We start from the raw sequence: 15,906 nt of genomic DNA, 5'->3' as shown, positions 1-15,906 counted from the left end.
AACCCAACTATAAGTTATTATAGCACCTTCCCAACTATAGATTATTTTAACCCAATGCATTGGGTTATTTTGATTAAATGGTATTTTATCCATTCTGGTATTACAATTGCTACTATTACTAGTACTATTAATTTTATAATTATGGCTGTGTAAATAAATAATATACAATAAAAAAACTTAAAAATGCTTTATTTCCATTACATTTTAAACTCCAGACACATTTATTAAAATAAAATAAGAATCACTAATAATGAAGAAACACAACAAAGTGCAGACAGTTATAAACTGTGCAAGCAGAAAATCATGTGTTGATGGAGCAGAATATAGAGTTCTGTGTGCTGTAGAGATTGTCCAACAGCTGGCTTCACTCAGTGTACAATACATTTTAACCACATGACCGCTTCTAAAAGATGGTCCTGCTTTGGTGCCACTCCTCCCATTATAATGAAGATTTTGTACTTTGGCATAATACATAATATCAAAATACCAAATGATGCTTGCTCCAACCTTAAAACAGAAATTAAGAATAGTAAATGTGCACACAGGCCCAAATAACAACAAAAAACATGTACTTACCCATTTTTGCATTGCATGGGAAAATAGCTTGAGGGCTGCAACATCTTCATCATTTAATTCACATTAAATCAATAATATGATAAAATGTTGTGTTGCACTTAATGCACTTCTAAATAAATATTAAATATATCCGTAACATTGAAAATCGACATTTTACTAAACTAAACTACATAGAAAAACCAAACTAAGGTTTAAGGTGTGTGAATGATATTAGGCCTATATATTATATAAATGTTCTATTTAAAAATACTCATGTATTAATTATTATTATTATTATAAATATTTTTATTATTTATTAATAAAAAATTTGAAAGCTTTCTATTAAACGTCTATGATTATGACAGGCTTTAGATTTGTAATTTCCAATCAGTGCGCGTGACCGCAGAAGGTTGCGCAAACCAGCAGTCACGTGAGATCCGCTGTTTTTCCTGTTTTGGTTTACACAACAAGAGTTTATAACAGTACCCAAGACAAACGCTCAGTAATGGCTTTACTCGTTCTGTTATTTTTGTTTGGTCATGTTTTTAACTTGCAGGTTTCTTCTGCGCCCGTTAGTAATGTCTCCAAACACCTGCAGAGCGCATGTAAGTGTTTCAGAGCCTCATCAGCTGTTTCAGGTGTTCATGTCTCCTCCTGAACCTGTTTTTATTAAGAGCCTATTGTTGGCCAGGTTTAGTTTGTTTTAGATGGATAATATCTCCTGAAGCTGTTTTTATGCAGAAGTTTGTTCTTTAATATAGTATATCTTCTTATTTCTGTCATAAATAGCCGTAGATTCTTACATATTTACTGTGATTCACATTAAGAGCCTATTGTTGGCCAGGTTTAGTTTGTTTCAGGTGCATCATATCTCTTTCTGAAGCTGGTTTTCTGCATAAGTATGTTCTCTGGTATTGAAAACTTTCTTATTTCTGGCATAAATAGTCATAGATTCTTACATATTTACTGTAATTAGTCTTAAGAGCAAATTTTTGTGCAGGCTTTGTTTGTTTCAGGTGTTCATATCTCTTGAAGCTGTTTTTATGCAGAAGTTTGTTATTTGATAAATAGCTGTAGATTTTTACCTCTTTTCTGTTGTTCACATTAAAAGCCTATTGTTGTCCAGGTTTAGTTTGTTTCAGGTGCATAATATCTCCTTCGGAAGCTGTTTTTATGCAGAAGTTTGTTCTTTGGTATCGAATACCTTCTTATTTTTGTCATAAATAGCCATAGATTCTTAAATATTTACTGTGATTTTTCTTAATGAGCCTAATATTGTCCTGGTTTAGCTTGATTAGTTTGGTGTAGGGGTGGGCGATATGGCAAAAATGCAATCTCTACAATTATTTTCCATATTGAACGATAATAATATTTATTTCAATATCAGTTGTTATCGCTTCCAGATTTAAAGGAGTACCCCAACAATGACTGAAGCCACAAAAGTTAGAGGGTCCATTAAATGGCACAACATATTTTCGGCTAATACATTTTTTGTGGTAAAATATCTCTAATATCAACACACTTTTAGATTCCCATTGTTGCACTTTTCTGCTGTGTGATTGGCTCTTAGATCAATATAGAGTAAAAAAGTCAGAGCTTATCATTACTATTGACATAAATTTTATCGCGATTTGATATAATATTGTTTACCGGCCCTCCCCTAGGTTGTAGGTGTTTTGTTTAGGCTTTAAGACTCATACATTACTTCATAAAACATAAAGAAATATGTGATATTTAACAAACAAATGAAAAAATCATTTAAGTTGAAGTTAACAGCAAATTTTATTAAGATCATGGTTGTAGTCCACATTACTGTGTACTAGACTCTGAAAAAAATAAGTGGATTTATTACATTTTTTAAGATAACTGGTTGCAAACAATTTAGATGGGTTTCATTTAAACAAACACATTAAATTGAGCATTACTAAATTTATTTTCTTTGTTTAAAATCAGCCAATAGAAATTGTTTGCAACCAGTTACCTTACAAAAATCCAATGAATAATTTTTACAGTGTACATTACTGTATAACTATACAGTATTTTTTAAATGTAATGTAAAGATCAATAAAGTGGTTTGTAAAAAAGAAATGTCCTATTGAAATTAGTTTACTGAAATTTAATAAACTGTAATGACAGTCAAAGTAATCTGTCTGAAAGATGAACTTAAATTACATTAGACGGTGCATATAAAGCCAAATGTGCAATTATGCTGAAATGGGATCTAGTGAAGCCAAATTAGATTTTCTGTAGTTTACAGAATGATTACATTTAATTTAATATTTAACTGATGTATTGAAGTATTCTGTTACTTAAAAGGGTCTAAAATAGTGAAACAAATCAAATTTCTCTTCATGTTTTGACAAATAAGATGTCTTTGTGCTATAAAACCTTTCTGTAAGTTTCAGAAACTGCTTTTATTGAAAGAAAATGAAAAATAATAAAATAAAGCAAATGAAGTTGAAGGCAAATGGTTATTCCGCAAGTGAAAGTACTGTTTAATGGAGCGAGAAGTGTTTTTCACAGCATTTCCTATATGTTTTTTGTTTGGTGACAATGTTAGTATGTTTAGCTTCATTTATTCATTTTCTTTTTGGCTTAGTCCCTTTATTAATCTGGGGTTGCCACAGCAGAATGAACCACCAACTTATCAAGCATATGTTTTCACGCAGTGGATGCCCTTCCAGCTGTAACCCATCACTGGGAAAGATCCATACGCACTCATTCACACACATACAAACTATGGACAATTTAGCTTACCCAATTCACCTATGGCACATGTCTTTGGACTTGTGGGGGAAACCGGAGCACTCAGAGGAAACCGGGAACACAGGGAGAACATGCAAACTCCACACAGAAAAGCCAACTGACACAGCCGAGGCTCGAACCTGCTGTGAGGTGACATCGATACCCACTGTGCCACCGTGCAGCCCTCGTTTAGCTTATTAATAAAAATAATTATGGTCAATATTGTTAACCCCATTAAGAAATTATAATTTTTTTATAATATTAAATAATAGTAGAACAAACCACCCTTGTCCAATAACATGCCTACCTAGTTACCCAATTAATCTCGTTAAGCTTTTTAAATTGCACTTTAGGCTGAATATTAGTATCTTGAAAAATATCTAGGAAAATATTATGTTTTGTGATCATGGCTAAGACAAAATAATTCGTTTTTAGAAATTAATTATTAAAAGTATGATGTTTAAACATTTGTACATATATAAATAGTTAAAAGTTAATTTGGGTCAAAACACAAAGACAAAAAGTAAAAGTATTTATTATTTGCAGAAGGAAATGTATCTAAAGACTACATGCAAGTCGGTAAAAACTCATTGTGTTCAGGCAATATTTAAAGGAAGGTATTTGACATATTTGTGATGTGACTTTATCTAACACAATAACTGTAAATTTCAGCTAAATTCTGGCATATCTCAGACCTGCACTTGGATCCGACCTACCATGTGACAGAAGACCATACCAAAGTGTGTTTTTCCTCTAAGGGTGTTCCCGCATTGGACCCTGGAGTGTTTGGCGATTTCCTCTGTGATTCTCCATACCAGCTCATTCTCTCAGCGTTTAGTTACATGAAGCAAGTGGACCTGCAGCCTGAGTTCATTATATGGACCGGGTATGAAGCAATCTTGAGTTTGGCTTGCATCAGTTCTGTGTGATCTTTAAAAATGATTGGTATTGGTATTGATGAGTTATTGATGAAAATGCATTTTTAGATTCTTGGTCATTATGATGTGTTTATAGCTTATTATTTTTCTATGTTGAATCCTTGTATTTTAGTGCATGTTTGATTTTCTCTCATTATCTCATGCTTTAGGTTTTAGAGCATTAAAAATAAAATGTATTATTATTATCAATATGGTACTTGGCATAATAATACTATACTTTTCTTGAACTGTTGCAGAGACAGTCCTCCGCATGTCCCTAAAGAAGAGCTGTCCACTGATGTAGTGATCAATGTGATTGCTAATATGACCCACACCATACAGCAGTTCTTCCCACAGATTCCTGTTTATCCTGCCCTGGGCAACCATGACTACTGGCCACAGGTATTTCAGATCCAAGGACAACTGGAGTACTTTACTAGGAATTTAATATTTCTGGGGTGAGATGAAGGGAGGGTGTTTTTGGTTGTCTAAATAGAGTGTTTGTACACCGCTTGTATATGAAAATGTTTGAATATAAGTAGTTTATACTAATATTATTGTTATCAAATGATTAATTGCTATTAATCGCATCCAAAATAAAAGTTCTTATTTACATACAGTTGAATTAAGCATTATTAGCCCCCCTTTGAACTTTTTTCTTTTTAAAATATTTCCCAAATTATGTTTTACAGAGCAAGGAAATTTTCACAGTATGTCTGATAATATTTTTTTCTTCTGGAGAAAGTCTTATTTGTTTTATTTCGGCTAGAAATGTTTTCGATAGTCTACAGAACAAACCATCGTGACAACTTGCCTAATTACCCTAACCTGCCTAGTCATTTTAAGCTGAATAGAAGTGTTTTGAAAAATGTCTAGTCAAATGTGATTTACTGTCATCATGGCAAAGATAAAATCAATCAGTTATTAGAAATGAGTTATTAAAACTATTGTGTTCAGAAATGTGTTGAAAAAAATCTTCTCTCTGTTAAACAGAAATTGTGGGAAAAAAATAAACAGGGGGGCTAATGGCTAATAATTCAGGAGGGCTAATAATAAATATATATTATTAATATATATATATATATATATATATATATATATATATATATATATATATATATATATATATATATATATATATATATATATATACACACTTACTGTATGTATGTAATGTAGCAGTGCTACATGTGTGTGTGTGTGTGTGTGTGTGTGTGTGTGTGTGTGTGTGTGTGTGTGTGTGTGTGTGTGTGTGTGTGTGTGTGTGTATATATATCATGATAAGACGCAGGGCGAATGCCTTAGTACCCCAGCAGTGCTGACATACAGCCATATCACACTGCTACGAGTGTGATATTGCATTTATACAACAGAACAGTTCGACTGCATAATTATGTATAAATAAAAAAAAGTCGAACACAGAGAGTCTCAAATCTTTTTGTACGAGGAATTACTTTCTTCCGCTGTTTATTCACATCTGCAGCTGATCTTCAGAACAGCAAAAAGCGTTGCTACTTCACCAACGTCACTTTAGAGCTAGTATTTGAATGATTCTTTTGTGTAATGTCTAAAGTTATGACAAAACAGGTGATTTAACTCACATTTTAAGATATGCCATCAGTCTACAGGGATTTCCTAATAATTCTCTGTTGCAATCGACATATCACAATAATTATCCCCAAAAAAGCCAAAGCAAAGCAAACACTACCAGATTACTTTGGTATAAATACAGCACTACAAAAGAGAGAGATCGACTTAGAATGTCAATTACCTGTTCTGTAATAATTTGTGTATTTATACATATATCTAAATACAAACATTTATCTTGGATGCCATTAATGGTTTGACAGCACTAATTAATATTTGAATTTATTAAAAGCTTACTTATATTTTGGTATTTTTTGTCATGTCTGAAAAAATATTAATGCACAAAAACAATTAAGCAAAGAAAAACTTTTCAAACATTGCCACATGACATGGTCAACATTGATGGCATTGATTTATTTGTTATTTTCAGAGCCAGACAGAATCTGTGGTCTTTTATTTGCTACTGTATTTCTGCACAGAACTTTGTAAAAAAAAGTCTGGGGATTTCATCTGTGGATGAAATTTATGCAGAATGATTTTGAGAGTATAGTAACTAAAAATGTAGCACATAAAATAAGTAAATAATAGCTTTTTAAATTTGTTTAAGGTCAATAGTCTCATTTATATCTTGCTTTTAAATTCATTTAGGATCAGTTCCCAACATCTGCGAATGCGATTTATGATGCTGTTGCCAAACTCTGGTCTTCGTGGTTGAATCCAGCAGCTGTGGCTACTTTGCAGAAAGGTAACCATTGATAAGGAAGACATACTGCCTACAGTATATATATAAACATAAAAAAACAGTACAGCATAAAACTTTGGCGGTTTTAAAAGCTTGACTTTTCCAAACCACGCTATACCTTAAAAACAGTTATCGTCCCATGCCTAGTCCACAAAGTATTTTCCCAAAAGTCTTGGAGAACATCAAGATGTTTCTGACAAAACAGAGACCAGCCTTAATGGGTTTTTTGCTGTGGTTTTCATCTTTAAACTTAACCATTTTTTCCTAATCTCTTTCTTATGGTGGAGTCATGAACACTCACCTTAACTGATGCAAGTGAGGCCTACGATTGTTTGGATGTTGTTTGATGTTTTTTGGGGGTCTTTTGGATGACCTCTTGGATGAGTTGTCGATGCGCTCTTGGAGTAATTTTGGTCGGTCGACCACTCTGGGAAAATTCTCCATTGTTTCATGTTTTAGATAATGGGTCTCAATGTTATTGGCTGCAGTCCAAAAGCCTATGTTAGAAATGGTTTTATAACATTTTCTCGACATGATGTCTAGCTTTTGAGGATCTTTTAGTCTACTTCACGATTGTGAACAGATGTGGCAGTAATCAGGCCTGGGTGTGGCTAGATTAATTGAACTCGATGTTGTTCTGTTGGCTTCATTGAACATGGACCTTCAGCATGCACTGGGGTGGTTTGCTGCCGAGTGTGACGCGGCTGGGATGACAATCAGCACCTAAAAGTCTGAGGCCATGGTGTTCCTTTGGAAAAAGGTGGTTTGCCATCTTCAGGTTGGAGGAAAGTCCTTCCCCCAGGTGGAGTTTTCAAGTGTCTTGGGGTTTTGTTCACCAGTGAGGGAAGGATGGAATGTGAGATTGACAGGTGGATTGGTGCAGCAGTAATTCGATGGATGTACCAGTCCGTTGTGGTAAAGAAGGAGCTGAGGCGAAGGCAAAGCTCTATATTTGCCAGTCAATCTACGTTCCTACTTTCACCAATGGTCATGACCAAAAGGACAAGATCTTGGATGCGAGCGGCCGAAATGAGTTTCCTTTGCAGCAGGGCGCACTCTTATAGATAGGGTGAGGAGCTCTGTCACCCGGGAGGAGCTCCGAGTAGAGCGGCTGCTCCTCCACATCGAGAGAAGTCAGCTGAGGTGGCTTGGGCATCTGTTTCGAATGCCTCCTTGATGCTTACCTAGGGAGGTGTTCCAGGCATGTCCCACCGGGAGGAGACCTCGGGGAAGACCCAGACACAGGGACTATGTCTCTCGGCTGGCCTGGGAACACCTCGGGATCCCCCCGGAGGAGCTGGAAGAAATGTCTGGGGAGAGGGAAGTCTGGGGTTCTCACCCTAGACCCAACCCCGGAAAATTGGTTAAAAATTAATGAATGGATGGATGAATGAATGAATGAACCAGAGTTAAGTTTTAGCAGGGGGATGTAAACAGGGGATGTAAACACTTTTTTTACACAGGGCTATGTAGTTTTGGATTTTGTTTTCCCTTAATAATAAAAACCTTAATTAAAAAAAATTACATAATTTCAAAACTGTTTACTTGTGTTGTATTTTGATTAACAATTTAAATTCGTTTGAAGATCTGAAACATTAAAGTGTGACAAATATGCAAAAAAATAAGAAATCTGTAAGGGGTAAACACTTTTTCACACCTCTTTATATTAAACTTACATTATCATTATTCAGTTATTTATGCATTTATCATTTCACATTTAATATTATGATGCAAACTACATAATGACGCCAAACCTCTGTTCATCGAGGCTCTGTTTTCATCACTTTGATTGATTTAATTAATTGATTGCACCTAACAGAAACCTTTTAGCTTTAAAATATATTAAGCTAATGAATGCCCTTTGTTTGTCACGTCTGTGTGTGAAGGAGGCTTTTACTCTCTTGTGATCAAACCTGGTCTGCGTCTGGTGAGTCTCAACACAAACCTGTACTACAGTCCTAATGAAGTGACCGTAAACATGAGCGACCCTGCGGGGCAGTTCCAATGGCTGCAGGAAACACTTGAGCTGTCAAGACAAAACATGGAGAAGGTGAATATATGTCCTGCCTGCTTTAACAATACACTTTCATTTCAGTAAGAGCCCTCTGCACTGATCAAACAGGGCCACTTTATTATAAGCTTGTAAATTAATAGTCACATAGTGAGATGTGCATGTAAGTGACATCAGCGTTGTGCGAGTGACTGCTGGCATTAATGTCATGTTTTTTTCTCTGAGGTCTATGTGATCGCGCACGTCCCCATCGGTTACCTACCCTTTGCTAAAAATACGACAGCCATCCGAGAACACTACAATGAACAACTGGTCAAAATATTTCGCAACTACAGTGAGGTGGTGGAGGGTCAGTTTTATGGGCACACTCATCGGGACAGTATCATGATTCTGTTGGATCAGCAAGGTAACTTTATTCACTTCAGTGCATTAATGAAAAATTCAATAGACTTTTTGTTTTAAGCTGTGTGAGTCATTGTTAAGGACATCGAAAAAGATTAAAAAAAAACACAGAAAAGGAATTTGTTTTAGGTTGATTGAATGAAATACTTACTGCTTGGTGCAAAATATGCACTGAAAGTAAAAAAACTATCTATCTATCTATCTATCTATCTATCTATCTATCTATCTATCTATCTGTCTGTCTGTCTGTCTGTCTGTCTGTCTGTCTGTCTGTCTGTCTGTCTGTCTGTCTGTCTGTCTGTCTGTCTGTCTGTCTGCCTGCCTGCCTGCCTGCCTGCCTGCCTGCCTGCCTGCCTGCCTGCCTGCCTGCCTACATACATACATACATACATACATACAGTTGAAGTCAGAATTGTTAGCCCCCCTGTTTATTCCCCCACCCCCCAATAAAAAAACCCCCCAATTTTCCCCAATTTATGTTTAACGGAGAGAATATTTTCTCAGCATATTTCTAAACATAATAGTTTAAATAACTAATCTCTAATAACTGATTTATTTTATCTTTGCCATGATGACAGTAAATAATTTCTGACTAGATATTTTTCATGACACTTCTATACAGCTTAAAGTGACATTTAAAGGCTTAACTAGGTTAATTAGGTTAAGTAGGTAATGAGGTAATTAGGCAAGTTATTGTATAACGATGTTTTGTTCTGTAAACTATCAAAAAAAATAGCTTAAAGGGGCTAATAATTTTGACCTTAAAATGCTGTTTAAGAAATGAAAAGCTGCCGAAATTAAACAAGTAAGGCTTTCTCCAAAAGAAAAAATATTATCAGACGTACTGTGAAAATTTCCTTGCTCTTTTAAACATAATTTGGGAAATATTTAAAAAAGAAAATTCACATGTTTCTAATAATTCTAATATATACATATACATGAATACATGTATGTATGTATGTATGTATATATATATATATATATATATATATATATATATATATATATATATATATATATACACACATACATACATATAGGAGTGAATGATGACACAACTTCACACCGTGTTTACAGAAAACATACTGATTTTGTTTTTTCACCATTTCGGTTTTTCTTCAAGGTAAACCTGTGAACTCCATATTTGTCACACCTGCTGTTACACCCATCAAAAGTCAATCAGAGCCATTTTCAAACAACCCTGGTGTGCGCGCATATCTCTACCAACCTGACAGTTATGCTTTGCTGGTAGGTGTCTGCAAACTTTCACTGATGTATTTGCTGTTTGTAGCACATTCTGCTGTTTAGAATTTTTAACAATGTTTCGGCAGGTTTGATGAGCCTTTTTTAAAGACCACTATGAGTGAAATTGAAGGCCTATATTACAATATTTGTCTCGTTTGCTGTCGTAATACAGCAGATTGTATTTGGACTAGTGAAAGACACATATCAGTGACTTAGAACACAGTGCTTCAGTGAATTGAAGACTTTTGAAGGCTTACATTTTTGAAAAGGTACAGTTGAAGTCAGAATTATTAGCCCCCCGGTATATTTTTTCCCCAATTTATGTTTAACAGAAAGAAGATTTTTTTTCAACACATTTCTAAACATAATAATTTTAATAACTAATTCCTAATAACTGATCTCTTTTATCTTTATCATGATGACAGTAAATAATATTAAATAATTAAATATTAAATATAAATAAATAATTTACTCGATATTTTTTAAGAGACTAGTATTCAGCCTAAAGTGCTATTTAAAGACTTAACTAGATCAATTAAGTTAATTAGGCAAGTCATTGTATAACAGTTGTTTTTTAAAAAATATTGCTTAAGGGGGTAGTAATATTGACCCTAAAATGGTTTTAAACAAATTTAAAACTGCTTTTATTCCAGACAAAATAAAATAAATAAGACTTTCTGCAGAAGAAAAAATATAGGAAATATTTGAAAAAGAAAAAAAAAAAAATCACCGGAGGGTTCATAATTTTAACTTCAACTGTATGTGGTTTTTGACTGTTTTTAATGGAATTTACTTATTAAAACCTGTGATTTTTGAGGCACTTTAAAATAATTCTCACATGTTTTTTTAATTAAAATAATGCATTTATACTGTACAGCATCTGCAGGGGCTAAAATAACCTTGTAATAATTTTCTAATATTTAATTAATTAAACCTGTTTTTTGCGCTGATACAAAAAATAAAGTGAAACATATTTTTTAATTTAATTGGTTCACATTTTTAGTTTTTCTAATGTAGCAATTCTAATGGATAATAATTTGTCATGACCATTTTCTCCATAGAAATTCAAAGGATCATAATCTAAGTATATTTTTAAACAATGTTGTTACTACAACACAGTAGTTTGTTTCAGTATTACACTTCATTGAACATTACACATACTGTAAACATCACCCATATATTAAATAACTGCAGGTTAAGTACTGTATGTTTATATATAACACTTTAAACTGTTAAAAGCTATTAGTTGTAATTATTATACAAGTAATGTAATAATGTGAACCTTTTGTAAACCTGCTATAAAAATAAACTTATATTTAATTGAATTGAATTAATGGGTGGCACGGTGGCTCAGTGGTTAGCACTGTCACCTCATATAAAAAAGGTCGCTGGTTCCAGTCCCGGCTGGGCCAGTTGACATTTCTGTGTTTGCATGTGATTGCATGGCTTGGGTTTCCTCCGGGTGCTCTGGTTTCTTCCACAGTCCAAAGACATGCAGTATAGGTGAATTGGATGAGCTAAATTTGCCGCAGTGTGTGAGTGAATGTGAGCATGTATGAGTGTTGTCTTGTACTGGGTTGGAGCTGAAAGGGCATCCGCTGCATAAAACATAAGCCGGAATATTTGGCGGTTCATTCCACTGTGGCGACCCTTGATAAATCAGGGACTAAGCTGAAGGAAAATGAAGGAATGAATTGAATTGTTTTGCTGTATTACATGAAAAAAACATCTGTAATACAACAACTCACACATTTTATAAATTGTAGACTTTTTAAAATCCCACAGAAATCCTGTTTCCCACCTTGTCTAAAAATGGCGTCTTTTAATTCTGACATTATGAGCAGCATGACTTGTTTGGCTTAATTTAAACAAATGAGAAAGTGTCTTTTGTGTGTAAGGTCTTAGTCTCTCTTCTTCGAGCGACTCCTGCTTCTGAATGATTAATGATGCTGTCAGGTCTAATTACATGCTGTGTTTTAATCAAGGTGTCAGCTCAAAGCGTGTTGGCTCTTCCATCGCATCTCTTCCCATCACCACTCTCTCTCTCTCTTTTTCCTCCAAAGGATATTTGGCAGTTCTATCTAAATCTCACTGAAGCAAACTTGGAGCAAAGGTCTGAGTGGAAGCTGGAATACACAATGACTGAGGCGTTTGGTATCGATGACATTCAGCCACGCAGCTTGCAGGAACTCGCACTTAGGTTTGAAAAGCCACAAAGCAAGGCCTTTGACAAGTATTTTAGCAATTTTATGGTAAGCTACAACACAAGTGCAAGATGTGAGGGTGTCTGCAAGACAATTCAGGTTTGTGCTGTACACTATTTGGATAGAGAGAGCTACTCGCAGTGTATTGACAAAAGACAGAAGGATTGAGCTGATGATACAATACTGAGGGAGATACTTGATTTGAAACATTTTTTAACTTGATCAACTCTAATCAGGGAACATTTTATATTTAAAGATTAATTGGGAACACTCTACTTCAGTGTTTCTCAAACACGTTTCTGAAGGACCACCAACACCGCATGTTTTGATGTCTCCTTTGTCTGTCACTCCCATTACAGGTCTTTGAGTCTCTGCTAATGAGCTGATGATTTGAATCAGGTGTGTTTGGTTAAGTAGACCTGGAAAATATGCAGAGCTGGTGGTCCTCCAGGATTGTGGTTGAAAAACACTGTTCTACTTGAAAGTGGTGTTCATAAGACTGTCATGAAACCTTTATAATCTTGACTTAGACTCAACTGTCATGACATAATTCATAATTACTGTACAGTGAACCGATGAATCCATAGTGAGGTAAGTGACGTTATAAAGTACACTGCTGTAGCATTTGAAGAAGTACCCGACTTGTGTGCTCACATCCTCTGTGTCCTCACATCCAAGGACACAAGTCTGAACTTTGGTATTTGGTACTTGGTATTTAGAAACAACCATAGAGTTAATTGTCATTCACTCAGTTATGTCATTTTAAATGCAAAGATGTCACCGTCATGCAGTGGTGGAAGAGTACTGAAAAATCATACTTAAGTAAAAGTACCATTACTTGCCTAAAAAGGTAGCGCAAGTAGAGTAAAAGTATCTGTTACCAATATTACTCAAAGTAAGAGTAAAAAGTTGCCTTTTCAAAAGTACTCAAGAGTAATGAGTATTACACTGTAAAAAGTTGATGCGTTTACATGTAATTTGTGGATGTGTGTAAACGTAACATTCTGTAGTGTATTTAGTTATTGCCCAGCAGGCACACAACATCATAAGATGTTAATATTAAGTTAGATTTAGGTTGTTATGTCAGGTGACCAAAATTCAATGTCTAGTCAGTGTCCAAGGACAATGTTATTTTAATGTCTAATAACAACTTCAAATGACGTTGATATTTGGTTTATTTTAGGTTGAGTTAGAAAGTAACCAAAATCCAACGTCGAGCCAACATTTTGAACAAACGTTGACGTCTAATACTGACATTTATTCGTCAGGTATGGCAACCAAAATCCAACGCCTGATAGCGTCCACACAACATCAAGCCGTAACATCATTAGACGTTGATATTTGGTTAATTTTAGGTTAGATGTTGGACATTGACGTTGGCCTGACGTTGAGTTCTAACATCAACCCGATTTTTATTTCTAAACAAAATGCAACGTCCCCATGACATTGGGATACAACTTCAATCTGACATCATGTTGTTGTCTTGTGCCTGCTGGGTGTTTAAGGCCATTTCAATCTTCATACAGTAAACATCCGTAATTTTTTCCTCAGTGACATGCATCTAAACAGTCTCTCGGTCAATGCATGTAAAGATTTTGGACATCTTCTTGGACACTTTTAATGTTTCCAAACAGTTTGCTGCAATTATAAGTTGCCCATGTCTTGAGGTAGTTCATTATGATGCTATTTACTGTTTATTTTACGTTTTGCCAGTTTAGTGGCTAATTCGTACGAATTCGTACGAGTTCAGTTGTACAAATTGTACGATTTTAAAAAGGAGGCGTGGCACCTAACCCCACCCCTAAACCCAACCGTCATTGGGGGATGAGCAAATCGTATTAAATTGTACGAATTAGATCGTACGAATTCATACGAATTAGCCACTAAATCAAAAAGTTACGAATTGCCGTGAGATTGTGTTGGGAATCCAATCAAATGATTTTTCTAATCCCCATAGACAAGAAAAGATAAAGTAGTGACTGCAGGTTAAAGGAAAGTAGTGTAAAGTACCGATACAGCAAAAAATTTTTTTACTCAAGGTAAAGTAAAAGTACACATTTTTAAAACCACTAGAAAATTACAATTCTTAAGAAAAACCACTCAATTACAGTCATTTGAGTATTTGTAATTTGTGACTTTACTGCCGTTATGACAAATTGACATAACCAAATACACCATAAGCTGTCTTTGTCATGACAACTTGACATTATCAAGACAACATAATTTGTCATCTGTCATTGACATGATTGTCATGAGGTTATTATAATTGTCACAAATTTTATAACAGCGTCATTATGTTTGTTTTCTTGAGCTCAACTACTGTGGTACAATTGGATTTGTCATAAAAATGCCATTAAAGGTCCCGTGAAGTGCTTTGAAATGTGCTTTTTTACATGATTTTTCATATAATCTCAATGAGAGGTTGGGGCATAGTGTACCTTCTCCCCTTTAAAAAAACAGCATTTTGTTTTATCACAGCTCTGCCTGTGAGAGTGGTTGAGCTCAAGTGCATCAAATGAAAAGCAAATGAGAAGTGTCTTGAAGGGGGCGGGGCATGTCAGATACCAGAGAGCATTTGATGGTTCTGATGTGATGAGAAACTATAGTATGGTTTGACGTTAATAAAACCATTGATCCATTTAGGCAGAGGTAACAAACTACAATCTTCTAAATGCAAATTTTGTCACTGTTTTGGAGCACACGAGCTTATAGATATCTTAAAAATAAACAATACTAATACTAGCATCTGAAATGCTTTATTTTAAATTCATGGGACCTTTTAATGTCATAAAATATTAATAACGCTGTAATGAAGTTATTTGACAGAGTACTAGCACATTTATTGAGTATAATTTAAATGATAAAAGTGGTCAGAAAAGTATTAATGACACAACCATTATAGCCTCTTGACAATCATGTTTATGACAGATTTATGACCAGTTATGCTGTCTTGGTCATGTCAAGTTGTCATGACATTTTAAACAATGTCACCTTTGCATTTAAAATGACATTACTGATCAAATGACATTTAATGACAGTTGTCATAAGCATGCATAAAATCCTGATTATAAAGATGAACTCCCTCTTATGAACACCCTTTTCAAGTAAAGGGTGAAACTGTACATGATTCTTGATGGGTTTTCATGGGATTTACTTATGAAAACATGTTTTAATGCACTTTATAAGACATTTTTAAATGAAATAGCGATTTATTTTATACATTGGTTATTCAATAGTTGCGAAAAATCATTATGTATAATTTTCTATGGACTTTCAAATGAGTTCAACATGGAATTTAACTTGTTTTTGTGCTGCTAAAAATTTTAATCATTTTTTTTAATTGGTGCACTTTGTTTTCTCTTTTTTGTTTACTTGTGTGGAACCATGAGGTTTTAGATATGTTATATCATATATGTTTTGTTATAAACAAACCATTTAAAAACGTGTTTTTAATTGATTGTAATGCATTTAATACTTTATTGAATCTGTTGTTCAAAT

General features: G+C 34.4%; 1 protein-coding gene across 2 annotated transcripts; it reads left to right on the top strand.

Moving 5' to 3' along the window:
- The first annotated feature begins 983 nt into the window (after positions 1-983).
- Positions 984-14,092, top strand: smpdl3a (sphingomyelin phosphodiesterase acid like 3A). Of its 2 annotated transcripts, none has more exons than XM_056445320.1 (8): positions 984-1,160; positions 3,973-4,186; positions 4,475-4,619; positions 6,453-6,549; positions 8,433-8,596; positions 8,783-8,963; positions 10,083-10,207; positions 12,268-14,092. In XM_056445320.1, the coding sequence occupies exons 1-8, from the start codon at positions 1,061-1,063 to the stop codon at positions 12,574-12,576; spliced, it is 1,335 nt and encodes a 444-aa protein (XP_056301295.1). In that variant the 5' UTR covers positions 984-1,060; the 3' UTR covers positions 12,577-14,092. The 2 variants fall into 2 exon arrangements, with proteins under 2 accessions (XP_056301295.1, XP_056301296.1); XM_056445321.1 differs by having other exon boundaries at positions 1,088-1,160; positions 4,059-4,186.
- The last annotated feature ends 1,814 nt before the right edge of the window (positions 14,093-15,906 follow it).

The sequence above is a fragment of the Danio aesculapii genome, chromosome 20 (assembly GCF_903798145.1).
Source record: "Danio aesculapii chromosome 20, fDanAes4.1, whole genome shotgun sequence".
Classification (NCBI taxonomy): domain Eukaryota; kingdom Metazoa; phylum Chordata; class Actinopteri; order Cypriniformes; family Danionidae; genus Danio; species Danio aesculapii.
Note: the sequence above shows the minus strand (reverse complement) of the source record. Positions and strands in the feature narration are given on the sequence as shown.